Below are 18,232 nucleotides of genomic sequence, written 5' to 3' on the forward strand. Positions count from 1 at the left end.
GGTGGTCCGTGAAATTGGAAATGGAAAATAATTGTAACACTTAAAAAATGGATTCATTATTTAGATCCGATTTATTTTCCAGCTAATTTTGTGAATAATTTACCCATCCAAATGATGTCAAATGTAGCTGAGATTCCCAATAATAATATAAATAGCCTGTATAGATAGGTCTATCCTTCTTCGGTGCAAAATGGATTAATATTCCGCCAAACCAGTGGTCCCCAAGTTGCTTCTTGATTATAATGGTGGCCCCTTGAACAAAACCAGTTGAAAGCCCCTGCTATATAAAATTAATAAGACCACATCATATCATAAAAATCTCCAAATGACATGGAAATGTCTGGCTGGAGGTTGAGCAAATACTATTATCATCAATTGCTGTTTTTGTCCCCAGAATCTGAAAAGGAAAACAAACCAATTTAATTATTTAGACAATTTCATTTGCACATTTAGTTATTTGACTTAGTTAAAATCTGACAAAAAATGGTGACCCTTCTAATATTGCTTTTATTGCGATAGAATAACAGAATAAAATGAGACCACATTGCAACTGCACTGAGTCAGTTAATTTATGGTTGTGTGCAAACAAAACTGAATCAGCAACATGGCACCTACTGTGCAAGCATCCCTAGACACCGGCTCATAGTATGCGCTAATACGCCATACATGGTGGCTGGTAGCAAGCAAGGTGAAACAACTCAGCGCTGATGAAGCCTGTTGATTGAAAAACAAATCTGTCCTTCTCCATTATGTCTTTAGTTGCAAAAGGATCCTGCTCAAAGCTGCAAAGACTGATGATGCTTTCATAAAATGTGGGCATTGCTGTTGAAACTCAACCTGAGCAAGCTTTATCAAATAATAGCATCATTCAGTTGTGTCATTTTATGAATACTGCTCGATAAATGCGGGGACCCACCTGTATTGTATCCATTTCTTATCAGTGTAAACAGAATACTTAGCATAGACAAGCTGTTTTATGGCATCGCAGTCAAATAAATGTGGTCACACCGGGCTCTGTTGATGCGATGCTTACAAGAGAGATAAGAAAGTGCAAGGATGGGAGAGAAAACCAAATGGAAATGTTTTATGCCTCCATGAGCATAGGCTATTCGTTGTCTGTGGCAAAGCTACATTTCACTGGAATGCCCTCCAAAAGACTTTTGTTACAGTGCACATTTTGGTTTGTAAGCACAACTGTAGTTGGCAGCGTGAGTCATAGCTGCATTTCATTTCGCTGTACAAGAGTCGCAGCCGTGGCTGTCTGGCGGTCTGACTCAAGGATCTGGCTTAGCGTGGCACATTGGTGATCTTCACTGATACAGTAATTGACAAATTATGAACAAAATAATAAATATAAATGAGCACACATTTCAGTACAGCTGTTGGGAAATTCTGTGAACAGTTTGGAAGAGCAGTCGGTCTTGGCAAAAATGTTTCAAGCTTACGTGACAAAGCAAAAATTGTGTCAGGAAACGCCTTCAGGAACATATGAACATTATTTGGGGTTTGTTTGGTTAATTCTGAACATATTCAAGTTATATGGGAGCGCACACACATGTGCAACCACACTATCTCTTTATTTCTAATTTCTCTCTCACAAAACAATTTGAACAAAATTCAATTGAGTTGTATTGGCCACATTTATGGTGGAAAACGTTTTGCAAGGATGTCATGTTTCTTCCGTCACAAAAAATTGCCACTTTAAGAGGCGTGTGTAGACTTTTTTACTCAAATGTGATTGTTTTAATTTCATTTCTTAGCCATACCACCCAATTGCCTGGCCACTTGTTCCTATTGGCAGCGTTCAAAGGGCTCAATCATAACTTACGGCTCAGCTCGAATAAAATAAGAAAAGCCCAAGAGTACTGCACAGTTCTTTGAATGGATTTAATTTGAGACTTTCAAAAAATTGTTCATTTCATTAAAGTTTATACGAGTACGTTGCAATGTATCAGTTGATCAAAGCTTGCTCATAATTGCACACATGCATGCATGCATTCATGCATGCGCAAACCACCACTTCTGGCATAGCTTGGGGCACTCTGGCCATGTTTCCTTTTAGTGCAACATGCTGTCCTATTCCCTCATGGTCGCCCCAAGGCCTTGTGTGAACTGCATTTAGGAGCATAAATCTGTTAGGTTTGCATGTTGTCACGTGAAGTAGGGGTCACACCTTGACAGGTATGTGTGTGCCTCGTGGAGAGGGTGGCAGGGCAATGTCTATTTATAGGGAAGGCACTCCACAGAGAAAGAGAGAGAGGGAAGCAGAGAGTGAGGGAGGTGTCGTCTAATGAGGGCAGGCTGTTATGGGATGAACTGTTGTTTTTGTGTGCGTGTGCGCGTATGTGCATGTGTGAGTGTGTGCGTGAGGATACACAGATGGCTCTCAACGTGTGTAGTGTGCTGAATGACAAACGTAACTTTGCTTGTTTCCCTACCACAATCATCACCTTCAAATACCCATGGTCCTGTCACCTGACCTGGGCCAAAGATGGTGAATAAATACACACATGCTCACACACACACGGATGCATACACTCACACAAGCACACTATTAAGAGTCACATAGTTCCCCCTTCAGTTTTCATACACTCCAGCTTTTGCTCCACTCCCATTTGTAATGGCTTAGTCTCATGCTTTCATCTGCCACTTCTTTCCATTTGAATTTTTCATGCAGAGGAACAGAATATAGGATTTTGGAAGGTGTGTGTTTGGGTGTATATATGAGAAGAAGGCAACGTACATGTAACGTCTTACATTCTGACGCTCACTTTTCATTCTGGTCGATGTGCACATCCGTTCGTCCGTCCATCCGTCCGTCCCAAACAGAGACGAACAACCATCCGCACTCCCACTCACACCTATGGGCAATTTGGCCTACCAAGCATGTTTTTGGGATGTGGGAGGACACTGGAGGAACCGGAGAAAACCCACGCAGGCACGAGATGAACATGCAAACTCCACACTGGGAGGCCCGGAGGTGGAAACGAACCCGCACCCTCCGAACTGTGAGGCGGACGTGCTAACCAGTGCTTCACCGTGCCACCCATATTAGGCACAATGTTGCACAATTATAACAACCACTTGCTTTTATACCTCTCTTCCATTTGCCAAACACAAAATTTAGAACTAGAACAGATGACAAGCCAGTTTCTGTTCTCACTTGATGTCTCTTCCTGCTGCAGCAGCACTGCTACTTGCCTATAGTGCTCTGTGACGTTGGAACTAATGAAACATCCCTCTAATTGATTTGAGCCATTATAAATAGTAGGAAAGTGGATTCTGATCAAATTCTGCTCCAGTTAGGGTATTTGACCAGCTCAAACAAATTTAGGGGCTTTGGTTGAAAGCCGTGTCATGGACTCGTCCTCGCTGCTCTGTGCTGTTTAGATTTTTGGCTGAGCTGGCAGCTTTGTCACTCAGAAGATTCCACACAGTTCAGCTGTGGAGAGTGAATCAGAGGACATACAGAACACAGTCGGACGTATGGGTGTATGAATGAGAATATTCACACTCAAGTAGACTCAAGAAGTAGCTCCAGGTCATCTAATTTGTCAATCTGTAAGAGTAGGAGAGAAATATCCCCATTTGGCAGGCAAATAATCTTTGTTTGTAAAATTGAAAAATATTTTAACACTCATTGGGACTTCAAATCCCATACAGGAGTTGGATAAATGAAGGTTTTGTGGTGTATCATTATATGTGTATTATATATGTTGTATTCTAAGGCAGTTTGTCAACGGGCCTTCAACATCATTCTAATGGGAATATAATTTGCCATTTTGTATGGACAATGATCAAAATAACTATCAGTATTCTCAGAGATGGTTTTAGAAGCAATGTAAATAGCTTTTCTATCTTCAGCAAAATATCCCTCCTTCGCAATTTACAGTCCTCACTTGACCTAATGTCGCACCCTATACATCAAAACAATCAAAATTGGCTTGACACCCAAGGACTGTAATAAAGGTTGCCCAAAACGAAGATGAGAGTAAGTCGAGTCACTCATTTCAGGGGTGCAACACTAACATGCTTGTTTTGGAAATATGGGAAGCCACTAGAGAAAACTCACTCAAGCGCAAGGATAACCAAACTCCACAAAGGAAGGCATAGACCTTTGAACCTTGATTTTTGAGGCGACGCACTCACCACTCGGCAGACCAGCTAACCACTAGTGCACCGTGCTACGCCTTCTACAAAATATTTCTGCTATATTTCCTGTCAAGTATTTTAACTGCAGCACCTCCAGTCTTTCACAGAGTTTATATGTTGTGCCAACACAATCTGTTGCCGCACCCTGAAGACAGGGACCTGTATCAGGGTTCGTTTCAAGCATTAAATATTGATTTTAAATCTGTGAATAAAGTATAGTTAGGCTGCCTGCCTGCCTCAAGGACATCTTAGACAAACTAGCCCTTCTTCATGCCATTGCTTGCATGACAGAAAATGTTTTTAGGCTGGTTCAAAAACTTTACAGACCAGGATCCCCCAGACAAAAAATGATGCTATTTTATTGTTTAAGTGCAGCAATGAAATGATTTCGAAGCTGGATTATTTGGTAAAGAACTATTCACAAAGGATGTTGCAAATAAAGCGTGACGGTTGAGTGCAGTTTGCGCCTCTTTTCCCATCTCGATTGCTCAGATGGCAAAGTATGACTCTGTGGTGGCGTCCGCCATTTTTTATGGGGTGGTCTGCTGGAGCAGCGGCATCACTGCAGCGGAGAGGAAGAGGCTGGACAAGGTGGTGAAGAAAGCCGGCGCTGTCCTGGGCTGCAGTCTGGACCGGGTGGAGGTGGTGGGGGAGAGGAGGATGGTGGCTAAGCTGTCCTCCATCATGGACAATGTCTTCCACCCCCTTCATGAGACTGTCAGAGCCCTGGAGAGCTCCATCAGTGACCGGCTTCGTCACCCACGATGCACCACCGAGAGGCATCGCAGGTCCTTCCTCCCTGCTGCCATCAGACTGTACAACCAGGCCGATCACCGTAGCTAACGGACAAATAACATGCAATAACGTGCAATAACCATATGTGCAATCACACTATGTGCAATATCTGTCTACCTCACACTCTTTTACCTGCTTTCTTTGCACTGTTTTTTATTTTTTATTTTTTCTTCACTTGCACTATTTTTTTATCTAATATTTTTTTTATCTCCACTGCATATTGTGTATTGTGTATTTTGTATACACTGTCCATATTTTTTAATTATATATACCTTCTACTTCTTTAAAATCTTTTACCCCCTTCCCCGCATGCGTGTGTGTGTGTATATGTTAAGTGTACTGCTGCTAACAAAGGAGTTTCCCCATTGAGGGAATAATAAAGGATTATCTTATCTTATCTTATCTTATCTTATAAATGCAGGCTTTGCACCAAGAACATGGTTGAACGATGGCCGTTAGGAAAATCAAAACGCATTTGTTAAACTGCTGACTCAACTTGTTTTGATCTGCCGCTTTCCGTTTTTTTTTTTGTTTGTTTTAGTTTCTTTTTCTCATTCCATTTTTTTTATTCTCGTCAATGTAATGTCACATTGTGTTGAGTGCCAAGAAAGGCACCTTCTAATAAAATACATTAGGCTTCGTTGCTAAATGAGGCACAGAGCAGCTTTCTATAAAGCTCTTTTGCGCCCCCAAAACTGTGTGGCTATTAGTGCTGTATCCGTAAATTAGACTTTTATCAATGAGGCTCATTTGCATATAGGTGGTCAATTTCCCCGCCAATTACTGTACCTCATTTAAATACACCAGTGCACCGAGACGCATTCTGCCTGGCGTTCGTGTTTGTAAATTAGATGCTATCTTTTTGCATCATTTTTACCAATTAGTGCCACGCAAGAGCGACAAAATCCTTTGGTGAATTCGGCCCCATCTGATTATGAATCAATTAATTTGGGGTTCATTTAGATTAAGGTGTCCACTTTCCATTTGACCAAATGTCATCACCATACAATTGCACTACTTGTCTCTGCACACTGTGCTTAACTCGTTTCCTGCTTGACAAATATGCATTGTATCTGTGTGGTTTGGCAAGAGGAACAACCTTGAGCTTCCAATTCTATTGTCTTTTTGAACTGAAATAAAAAGGACTTTGAAAAGGTCGGCTGTTGGTCGAAAAGGACGTTAAAGCTACATTTATATTATTGGTCCCGATTTTTTCTGCCAATGGTTTTTCCAAGTATTGTTTCTCTTCCAGAGCTGTGTCTCTGCTGCTCTTGACACTCTCATCCCTGCCCTATTTTCTCAAAGGGCTCTACATTTATGACTTGCACGCATGCACACACACACGCATGCACATACACACAAACACATACACACACGCACGCACACAAGCCTTAGTTTTGCCTTAACTCAGGAACATGCACGTGTTGAGTTCAAGTACTGTCCACTAGTATGTATTAGCTTGTGTTCCCTGATTGCACTTGAACAGTACACCAACAGTACATTACTGGGCTATGAAGCTGAGTCACACACTGACCACAGCTTGTTCTCTTGTTTTTCAGAACTAACTCTGAAGTCACACAGATGAGTAACTTATACTTTTGTGTTTTCTCTAAAAGCGTGGTGTGGGCAAAGTTTTGTTTATTTGAATATTAATCATTCACAACCTGAAAAGCAAAGATGGTTTTAGCACTTGGTGTGAAGTGACAGAAAGCAGACGCTGCAGTTTGGAAGCCGCTGGTGTCCTGGGTTGTGTCAGGGCACTTTGGTGTGTTCGTGTGTTGTTGTCACTCTTAAGGTGACGTAATGGACTACTAATTGAGACTTGAAGTGGAATTAAGTGCGAGCGAATGTGTCTTATTGCAGAGTACCTAAATGACTACAACTCATCTTATTTCCACCGTCAAAACTAGGGCAAGACCAATTAAACAAATCAACAGCAAATTTTATTTCAAAGTGGCATGTGTTCCAAAACGTATTTTGTCCCTGATTTAAAAATGCCTTTTCTATTTTTAACCACATCGAGTTTTAGAGATATTTTCATTTTTTTTGTTTTTAAATTTGGCCAATTATGAAAAGCTTGCGCAATGTACATTTTACCAGTACTTGTAAATTAGAGCAAGACGTTTCAGAAAAAAAAATCCACCGTTGCTGAACCAAACCCTAATTCATAAATACAACTAAATATATTTCATTTTACATTGTTGATATATGTTTTGTATAGCCCCGTCAAAGGTGTGTAGCCCCAGTTAAGCCCTCGAGCATTGTATTTGATTTTCTAAAATATATTTATGAATTATATTCTCATCACCCTATGTTTCAATAAAGCCCCCTGTATCTGCGGGAGAGCAAAAAACATCCTGGATATGTGTCCGTCTTGTCTCCTCAAACTGTTCGACTATTGAGTAGTACATTAAAAGTTGTTATTGTGATTGATGTGTTCAATTAGCCATGGTTTTCTCAGTCTACCTCCAAATCAAAGAGAGCAATTTGTTGTAGGTAGGTACTGTACAATAGAAATGGGGACATACGAACCATTAGTGCCATTAGCAAGCTCTGTACAGCAGCTCAACCTTTTCATGTAACTTGCGATAAATGTTATGTATGTTTTTCAAAGAACAGCACTGGACTATTGTTTGTGGCAGGGTTGCCAAATCGTCTTTCCCCCCCTAATCTATCCTTGTTTACAGTGTGTTTAGCGCGGGTTTATTTTCAAGTCTAAGAAGACAAACCTGGCATCCTTGAACGAAAATCTACTGCCCTTCAAACCATTCATTGGCTCCAGAATGAGCGTGTTCACAAAAACGTTCACAAAGTAAAAATGTGCTACGTTCATCATGTTCGCCAAAAATATGAACGAGTTCATGAACTTTCGTTCACTGAACGCGTTCAGGTACAACACTGCAGAGGAGATTGTTGATTGTTCACCACGCCAAAATGAGAGAGAGGCTCGGCAATCGAGAAGAGGGAGGAATAAACAGCAAGTGCAAAACAGAGATGTGTAAAACAGTGTGTAATGTGTGTATGTGTGTGTGTGGCGTGAAAGGCCTACTTTTAGCATGTGATCTAGGCCATTATCTGTGTTAGCACTGGTGGGGCTCGAACAGGCTCAGTGGATTATTTTATTCCATATGATCTCATGTGTGTTCATATGTCCCTTACAATAATCAGCCAGTCACGAAAACCTCGCCGTTCCATACATGTTGAACGGCTGCACCCAATACACCTTTGCTTTTTGTTCCTCATCACTGGGTTTGTGCACTCTAGTGTGTGATTACGATGTTTTCAACGTGCCTTGTTTTTGTGTATGTGACTCCTCACGTGCAGCTGTGCACTCTCGCTGTATCACCCCCATTGTCAGTCACCCCCCCACACCCCCATGCTCGAGCAGCGGCCTGAGGGCCTTCATTATGTAAGAAAGACATTACTGCAGAAAAGAGGCGGGAGACATTACTGCGGAACTGAGGCAGGCAACCCTGATAGTAACTGTGGCAGCCACTGCTTCATTATCGTACGCCTTAGCCTTCATAACCCAGGCAGAGTCAAAGCATTCAGCTCCATAATGGAGAGCACAGAGGACTTACAATGTTAGAAAGGGAGTTTTTTGAAGGAAAAATCAATTAACCGTGCTCTTCTCCCCTCACTATCTATGCACGCCAGCTCGCTTTTCACATGTTAAAGCCCTTTATTTTTAGCCACACACCTATTCATATTATCCCTCTTCTCAGCGGTCCCCTTCCCTCTGGCCCATCGGCTGACCATGAAAGAAGTGTTCGACGCCGAGGGCCGACCAAGGGTGGACCTGCTCAAAGCTCACCTCACCAAGGAGGGCCGGCTGGAGGAGGCGGTGGCCCTGCGCATCATCGACGAGGGTGCCGCCATCCTGCGCCAGGAGCGCACCATGTTGGACATTGAGGCACCAGTAACAGGTATTTGGATTGATGTACAGTACGGTAACTTGATCTCTTACCGCCTAAAGCCCGAAGTCAACTGGGATAGGCTCCATTGGATAGTAATTCCTAATTACATTTGCAGAGCTAAATCTCTCAAAATATGGCTTCTCTTTTTTATTTCTCCAAAAATATCTTACTATACCAAACAAATGCAAGTGACTTCCTTTGAGCTGAAAGTCACAATAGGTTAATATATATTTACAAGCTCCTGTATGTATGGGGGGTGGGGGAGAAAAAGCGGTAATTGAATACGTCAGATGTTCACTGGTGCATATTAAAATCTACAGAGTAATAGCATGAGGAAACCAACAGTAATCTTGGAGTCGTTATAATTTCTAAATTTTAAAAACATCATTATCTTCCAATCCCAAAATGTTATTTAGCAGTTCCCATCCATTTTGTTGAGTGAGGACCCAGACAGAAAAGGACAGTTAGAAACACAAAGCCGTAGCGCATAGGGTAGAAACCCCCCCAATTATGTAATAACCAGGATAGCATTGATTGATTCCTTAATCTGCCATGTGTATCTGCTTGTTCGTTCGCACATGGATGAGAGACACAATCGGTGTATTATACGCCTCACAATGTCTACATGTATTTCCTTAACTGGGAAACAGTACAAAGCAAGGAGGTGGATAAATTGAGATCGATGGAGAGCAAAATGGAAAACAGGTTTCTGAGACGAGACAATCATACTCAAACCCATCCAAACGATTGACAACAGTGTGTGTGTGTGTGTGTGTGTGTGTGTGTGTGTGTGTGTGTGTGTGTGTGTGTGTGTGTGTGTGTGTGTGTGTGTGTGTGTGTGTGTGTGTGCATGTGTTTATGCAAATTGAAATGATGAGACAGATCTGTGTGGGATGTTCGAGTGCAGGAACACGGCTCGGCTTTCACAGGTACTAACCTCGGGGGACAACGAAAGATAGGCAGATGCAGAGATGGTTGAATAGAAGGTGTTTAGTGCAGAGGTTTTTCAACCTGCTGCTTCAGGCATAGAAATATTGATCTGCGATTTAATGTTTTTCTGCAGCTAAGCAATCTGACTCAGAAGAACATTCCTCAAAAGACTTTTGTCTGAGCCAGAGAATTGTGATGAGTAATTTACAGAAAAAGCTAAGACAACTTTGTCCTGGTTTACACACATGAAACTAAGTAGAAAACAATGTCTCTTCAGAAACGCTCTCACGGAGAATAGCAAAAATATATAAAACTGCTAAAAAAAAAAAAGGGTGTTCGGCAAAGACCACCTGCATATAGTCCCAAATACAAGAAACATTTTGGGCTTGTATTCTTTGAAGCCCAACTTGGGTCTTGTAAGTTAGAGAGAATTCTGAATAATTCTCAGTTCCAATTATGGCGCAGTATAATAAGCCTGCAAGAAAGCTGAAGATGAAGAGGATTTTCATCTAAATGATACATCTAATCAACAAAAGAATGGATTTGCAAGAAGAAAAAAATAGAATGGCCCAGTCAGGGCCTGTTCCCACAGTAAAAGCAATGTGTGTGTGTGTGTGTGGGGGGGGGCTGACCTGCGGAGGAGATTTGCAATGCGTGAGCAAGGAAAAATAGACGCCTAATGCAAGATGTGGCACACTGATAGACTTCCACCCATGATGACTCGCGCTTCTGTGCACACTCGCATACGATTATTTAATCATTACCAAAATGTCTTCACTGTGTTCATCGATGTGAGTGATGTATAGTAACGGGTAATGGCAGTAAATGCTCTTCCATTAAATGGCAGAAGTTACACTCAATCTGTGTGTGTACATTGAGATGAGACAAGATCGCCATTATTTCAGTAACAGTTTTTTGGGGTGACATTTCTGTTTGGTGTTGTGCTGTGAGATTTTCCTTGGGGTTGTTTACACTGGCGTTTTGTACGATGCAAATGTCCGGTCCAATTTGACTCATGTTATTTTCAATTTCCTGCTCAATTAAAAACAGGATACAAAAATGACAGAGACGAAAAGATTGCGACTAGATGAAGGGACAGACAAATATCAGCAGTTAGACAGATGCAGTAGATCGAGAGTAAAGCAGCTGCAGAGAGGAACTTCGCAAAGTGAAAACAGATCGTGAGAGAGGCGGATGGGAAGTTGCATGCCGGCAGATCATAAGGTCCTCAAGTCTTTGATAATGTGACAGCTTCAAACAAGAAGGCTCATTTGAGGTGGTACACTACACATGAATATGAAATGGAAAATCCATATTTGAGGAAAAGGAAACGGGTGTACTGACTGACAATATCAATGTAACATCAAGGGTCACTTTTAACACGAATCTCCTATACAAAGCGTTGTTTCATGAAAATATACATACAACCACCATGACACTATATATACTCATTGTCACAGTGTGTGGTGACATCCATGGCCAGTTTTTCGACCTGATGAAGTTGTTTGAAGTGGGAGGTTCACCAGCCAACACGCGCTACCTCTTCCTGGGGGACTATGTGGACAGAGGCTATTTCAGTATTGAGGTAAGAATGACCGAGCCTGACAGCAAATAGTGAAAAACGAACGCTCCCCTTAAAGTGATTCTAATTGTATATATATATATAGTATAGTTTCAACTTTGAATATAACACAAACTATGATGATAGCGATATACGTACCGTATTTTCTGGACTATAAGGCGCACTTAAAAACCTCAAATTTTCTCAAAAGCCGACAGTGCGCCTTATAGTTCGGTGCGCTTTATATATGGACCAAATTCCTAAATTTAAACTGGCCCGAAGCATTGTGTCATGAAATCAATCATGTGGCCTGCTGAAGACTATGAATCATGAATCAAAAAGAGTAAGGATCATTATTTTGTGATTACAAAGTAATTTGTTGTGTCTGAAGTTGAAATAAAAAAGATAAAATGGAAAATGATTTGATTTGGATTAAAAATCTGACATGATGCATTAATGGTGCGCTTTATAGTCAGTCCGGTGCGCTTTATATAAGGACAAATATTTAAAATGGGCCATTCGTTGAAGGTGCGTCTTATAGTCCGGAAAATACGGTACTTGTTGATCAACATGTCTCAAAAAACACCTCATGAAAGCATGCCAACGTTTTTGCAATATTGGCGAAGTTTTTCCAAATGTCTATTTCCATTACTGGTTTGCTATTGCGCAATTTGCATTTTGAGCATTTCTGAGGGCAATGGAAACCCATCTGCACAAACTCAACTCACTTATAAAGCCACCAACCAATGAACACGTTCCAGTCTTTTTCCATCACATTGTGTAGCCTACCACAAATTCCAGTTTTCTGCCTTCTAATATAGATTACTGTGTATCATCATCAGAAATAAAGAACCTGAGATTAATGCTGAATTTACGCGTCTGGCATGCTCATTGAGATTTTGCGCCAAAAAGGATAGGAAACGATTGGATTTATCTCTGGACAATAGCTGCAAGCGAATGAAGGCCTTTCTGTGATCACATTGTCTGGCTGAAGTGAACCGTGAGGAACTGTGAGTGTTATGTCACTGACAGTTTGGAGGGAAGTGAGCAATATTTAGTCCACCTTTGTTACACTCGTCAAGGGCAGCTCGATCTAATGTAGAGCACTTACTTTGAGCATATCAGCTGGGACAATGTCATTTTGGATTCAATTTATTCCAGTTACATTTGAAGTTCAGTTGCTGTATGATGTCCAAGTCACAGATGTTTTGTATGGAGGTGGATAAACAGAAAGTTGCATCATGCACCAAACTTGGGATAAGAATAAGAAAACGGACAATTAGCACAAAACAATGACTGGAATTTTGAAAATGTTGCTTTTGGTGAATGTAGTGAAATTACCTCCACTGTCATCTTTGCATGTGCAGTTCCGGTCTATTGACATGAAAGTATTTCTGTACAGTTTATTTCATAAATGTTGTTCATGACATTTGATCTAAGTTCACAAATGCATGTAGTTAAAATTTCTAGTAATCTTTTATTTTGACATATTGCCCACTATATAGTGAAACATATTTATGGATTATTGAAGACAAACCTTTGTTCAATTAAACAAGAGTCTATTTACGTATCTATACCTCAGTCTAAACTCCTTAGTATCTACATATCGCCCTTCTCCTAATTCTTTCTTTTCTCCGGTGAACATTTAGTGCGTGCTGTACTTGTGGTCACTGAAAATCCTCTACCCAAAGACACTCTTTCTTCTGCGGGGAAACCATGAATGTAGACATCTGACGGAATATTTCACCTTCAAACAAGAATGTGAGTAACTCATTTGTTTCCTCGAAATGTTCATCACCGCTTTGCAGTCGGAGTTAAAAGTTATTCAATGAAGCAACACATACTACATCTATGTGCAGTCATGTGTTTTATTGCGCTTACTGATTGTGCTTCATAATCCAGAGGTTCTGAATTCAAATCTAAAATTTTGTTTTCATGCATCTCTTCACCTTCCCAAAACACACATTTAAGGATAAGTACTCCGAAGATTTAGCAGTATAGAAGTATTTAGCAGTGTAGAAGTATTTGTTATTGGATTGCGTTCCGCATCCCTTGTCCATGTTCCTAGCTGAGTCCGTCAGCCTTCATTTCCCACAATTCTCCATCTTTCTTTAATTTTATTCTTCCAGTCCTTTACCATATAGCTTCTGTGCCTACTCCATTCTGCCTGTGAGTCCTGTCCAAGAGTGGAATGATTAGCGGCAAATTAATTTGGCCCACAATGATTGGCTCAGGGACTTCCTCCTCTGTGTCTGATTGGCCAAGGGATGAGGAAGATAATTTCCCCTGGTGCTCTTGGCGAATGGTGGTCGCCCTCAATTACCATCTGCTACATGCGTGTGTGTGGTTTTGTAGTATCTTCTGAAATATGTGTGTGTGTGTGTGTGTGTGTGTGTTTGTGTTAGAGAGATAGAGAGAGAGAGAGAGAGAGAGAGAGAGAGAGAGAGAGAGAGAGAGAGAGAGAGAGAGAGAGAGAGAGAGAGAGAGAGAGAGAGAGAGAGAGAGAGAGAGAGAGAGAGAGAGAGAAGAAAAGAGAGAGGATGACAATGACATTCCTTGCACACATACACGCACACGCGCACACACACACACACACACACACACACTACTATTAACGTTGATTGGAGTGGGATCTCCTTCTCTCAGTCGCTCTTCTTTCCTCCTACTCTACACAAATGTCGCCCCTAACCTTTCTTCTCTCTTGTATCATTTCCAAATGTCCTCCTTCTTTCTTCATTAAATTATTATCCCTTTATTCTTGCATCCAAAATCCGCCCCACTTTTCCTCTATTTCAATCCAGTGATATTGCTTCTATGTTAGGATGCACTGTGTGTGAAATGTACATAAGTGATATTGTTGCCAAATCAAAGGAGTATTTGGTTTTAGAACAAAGCAATCTGCCTCGCAGTGTGTGTGTGTGTGTGTGTGTGTGTGTGTGTGTGTGTGTGTGTGTGTGTGTGTGTGTGTGTGTGTGTGTGCGTGCGTGCGTGCGTGCGTGCGTGCGTGCGTGCGTGCGTGCGTGCGTGCGTGTGTGTGAGTGCTGCTTCATTCTAATATTTGGGTCAGATTTTTACTTCCTGAAAACAGGTCAAGTTTTGAAGGCATTGAAAGCGTCTATTGCACCTATGCCATCCTGCTATGTGTTGCATGAATGACCTACTAAGCTAACCAACTACCAGCTTTGATCGCTCTTACTTTTTTCTCCGAGTCCAATAAGAAGCGTACTGCGTGACAAACTGGCCGTTCAAAGCGTGCCCCAAACACATTTGGAGCTTCTCTCAACTTGTGTCCCCAAATGTCCCTCCCGCAGGTAAGATTAAGTATTCGGAGCAGGTGTATGACTCCTGCATGGAGGCGTTTGATTGCCTGCCCCTAGCAGCCCTGATGAACCAGCAGTTCCTCTGCGTGCATGGGGGTCTTTCACCAGAGATCCACACACTGGACGACATCAAAAAGGTACATGCATCAATGACCTCGTTGCACACTTCTTTGTTTGCATCTACTGCATAGGATTTTGCCATTTTCAAAAATTTCAAGAAAGAATATAATTAAGGATGAGTGAATAAGGGCATATTCTCTCATCCGCTTCAGTCAGGCACTCTTGCTTGACTGCGCAGATCCTTCCATCAACTTAAGTGTGTCGATCGTACTTTCCAGACTGGCTGTAGTAAGTTCAACTCCTTGTGAAGTTGAAACATCATATTGGGCCCTATTTTTGTGCCCAGTTCTACGTGTGGTCAAACTGTGCACACAGGTGGAGTTTATTTTTCTTTTAGTATTTTCGTAGAAGGGCGCACTTTGAAATGGCCATTTGCGCCGTTGTGGGAGTAAACATAGCCGACCTTATTACCGACCAATTGAAGCACCTCTTCTGATTCCCTTTAAATTCAGCGCAGGTGAGGCGTCCGATCTACAGGGCAGAAGCATAACAGATTTGACGCGCAAATGACCTTCATAAAAAACAGCAAAGATCTCTCCACCTGTGGGTGATGTAAAGTTGCACACTCTAAAGTGGGCACTTAGAGGACGCCTGCCAACCTTGATCATATGTTTGTGCGTGACAAACCCCCTGCATGCACACGTACATACACATACTAGAAAATAGAGCCCTTTGTGTCATTTTCGCTGATGATGGCTGGTAACCTTTCTGACGTGCTGACATACGAAAGGGGTAGTGAGGGGGGGTGCACACCTGTCACATTTATGCTCACCAACTAGCCAACAGCCGTAATGAGTCTGTACTACAGTATGCCAATGACCAAACATTGACAATATCATATTTATTGACCAAAAAGTGCCAGCGAATAATTTTTTTCAACCTAACTTTTGTTAAAATGCCTGTTCCTCACCCAATACACCCCCAAATTAGTGTTTTCCTCCAATCACGCATCTCGGGAGTAACTCTGCTGATTCCTCCTGTCTAAGCACCAGAATAAAAAATAATAATAAATAAAATAAAAATCGCCCTGTCATTCTAGTTACTAGTTAACATGAAGATAACCAGAGCTTGTTTCCTCGCTCGCTCCTATTCATGTTAAGAAGAAAGCCACATTTCCATATTTTCTCTTTTTTTTCACATCTTCAACTCTATTTTGATGTTTATATAGAGCATTACAAGGTGAAAAAAATACAACGTACCAAACTCCACACATGAGCGTGGAGGTAGAGAGAACACAAGCTTCCTCATCTAATGGCAGTGTTTCCATGGTGAATTTTCTGGTGTGACATCCTCTACCTCCTGTGCGGTGGGGGGTTGTGTGATCTGTTTGCTTTTCTTTCCTGTGATTTACATGCCATGTTTTGATGCATCTGTTTTTATGAAAGAAATGTGTTTTTCTCACAGTATTCATGGACAAGACTTATGTCGATGTGTTTTTGTGTGTCAATTGTGTGTCCTAGTTGGATCGATTCAAGGAGCCTCCGGCTTTTGGGCCCATGTGTGACTTGTTGTGGGCAGACCCACTTGAAGATTTTGGCAATGAGAAGACCCAAGAGTACTTTGGACACAACACAGTCAGAGGCTGCTCCTATTTCTATAGGTAAAACCAAATGAACCCTGTACCCCGCAGTCTTCAAAGTACACAGGAAGTGTATGATGCAATCCTACAGGCTGGTATAATTGTTATGACTTTAATTTAAAAATCAAATATTGCCCATGTTTTACGTGAGCTGGTTTGGGACACTGTGGTGAAGAGAAGACAGCGATTCCTCCAATGATCCAAGATCCGATAACCATCACTTGGATTGGCACTGAAAACACAAATCTTGGCCAATTCATGCACACATTGACACACAAAGACACACCGTTATGAGATTTAACACACAAATACAGCACGCTTGCAAACACATTCACGCAGTTCCGTTTCGGCATGAAACGATATCCCAAAATCCCAAGGGAAGCCACACGGTTCTGTTGCTATGACGACTGGCTACCACTGTCAGATTCATAGTGATATTGATACAGTGAGAGAAGGGGGAAGTGCATGATGGTGTTGTGGTGAGGAGAGGAGATAAAAGATGCATTTAAAACTCAAAATTGACAAACGTATCGAGACAAGCTGCACTTTAAAGAAGGATGAAACGCCCTTTCTGTTTGCTGTGGTGTTCCTGGTCTTGTTCATACGGCAGTTTTATTTTCCCAGCACAGACACAGTGATTTTCTTAAAGTCTAGATGCAGAGATAGGCATTTTACTAAAGTTTGCTGACCCGTCATTAACATTTGTCAGTGCCCTGGACACCTGTCCGTCATCGTCAGTCCATCATTTTTTTCAAGCCCAAAAAAAATGTAAGTCACTCCGCCATTACGATTTTAGGCGCTTCTGTCATCACTTCTGCCAGTCCATCAAACGTCAGTCACCCCCCCCCCCCAAAAAATCAAAGGCCCACAACAGAATGATGTTTATTTTGTTTCCCGCCTTGTGTTTTGCTGTGCAGGTTGTTTTGTTTATTTGATATTTCCTACATTACTAAAATTATCCATTTAAAACATACATATATTTAGATTACAATTTACAAACTTTGTTCTCTATTAAAAATAGTTACACTGAAACACCTTCCTAGTCAACTGTAATCTCTAGTATTTATGAGGGTTTCAGTCGTGTTGTGTGTGTGTGACTGGGGTGTGTGTGAAAACACGACATTTCACGAGTGTGCGTGAAAGCATTTTAGTTGTGTGTGTGTGAAAGCATTTCACTTGTGCGTGTGAAAGCATTTCAGTTGTGTGTTTGAGAACACATTTCAATTGTGTGTGTATAAAAGCATTTCACTTGTAAGTATGTGAGTTTTTTTTTTTTTTTACTATAATGTGTGAATGCGTTTTGTTTCGTGTGTGTGTGTGAATGGTAATTTTGAATTATGTCCCTAACGGCCCCTCATATACCTGCCTTAATTTTAACTCCCGATGGCTACTTTTTAACTCCCACTCTTTAATTTATTTACTTTAACCAAAATCCCTTGTTGCATGTTGCCAAAGGTGCAATCCTAATGAATTAAAGAGCATCCTATAACCTAAAATCCTAAAAGTTGCCTCAATCAATATTTTGGCGTCTTTATTTTTGTCTTTTTTTCTTCTTCACGTTTTTATTCTGCTTTTAGGTCTTCTTTTTGTTCTTCATCTTTATCCTCTTCATTTTCTTCTTCTATATACTCTTTCCGAAAATAAAAATAGAAATTTAAAATATGACCTTACAAGAACTTCCCTAGTATTCGAAGATAGTGTCCGACCTCATAGCTAAGTTGTTTGAGTAGTTCTTGCGATGCTAACTGATGATTCTCTGGTGCATGCTGCCATCTACTGTACATATACTGTCAATGCAGTCTACTCAAGCACACTTATTATTCACCAGACAGGGTGACAGGCGCGGTCCGTCAATGGC

At 41.3% G+C, this 18,232-nt stretch overlaps 1 protein-coding gene across 3 annotated transcripts in view; it reads left to right on the plus strand.

Moving 5' to 3' along the window:
• LOC119128546 (serine/threonine-protein phosphatase 2B catalytic subunit alpha isoform-like) overlaps window positions 1-18,232 on the plus strand; it is a 31,636-nt gene that overhangs the window by 4,329 nt on the left and 9,075 nt on the right. For all 3 annotated transcript variants that reach the window (XM_037261042.1, XM_037261040.1, XM_037261041.1), the window contains exons 2-6: window positions 8,673-8,873; window positions 11,255-11,379; window positions 13,005-13,116; window positions 14,667-14,812; window positions 16,256-16,395. In XM_037261042.1, the coding sequence (XP_037116937.1) occupies window positions 8,705-8,873; window positions 11,255-11,379; window positions 13,005-13,116; window positions 14,667-14,812; window positions 16,256-16,395 (692 nt within the window). In that variant the 5' untranslated portion in view covers window positions 8,673-8,704. The remainder of the gene's footprint in view (window positions 1-8,672; window positions 8,874-11,254; window positions 11,380-13,004; window positions 13,117-14,666; window positions 14,813-16,255; window positions 16,396-18,232) is intronic.

This window comes from Syngnathus acus, chromosome 10 (genome assembly GCF_901709675.1).
Source record: "Syngnathus acus chromosome 10, fSynAcu1.2, whole genome shotgun sequence".
NCBI lineage: Eukaryota > Metazoa > Chordata > Actinopteri > Syngnathiformes > Syngnathidae > Syngnathus > Syngnathus acus.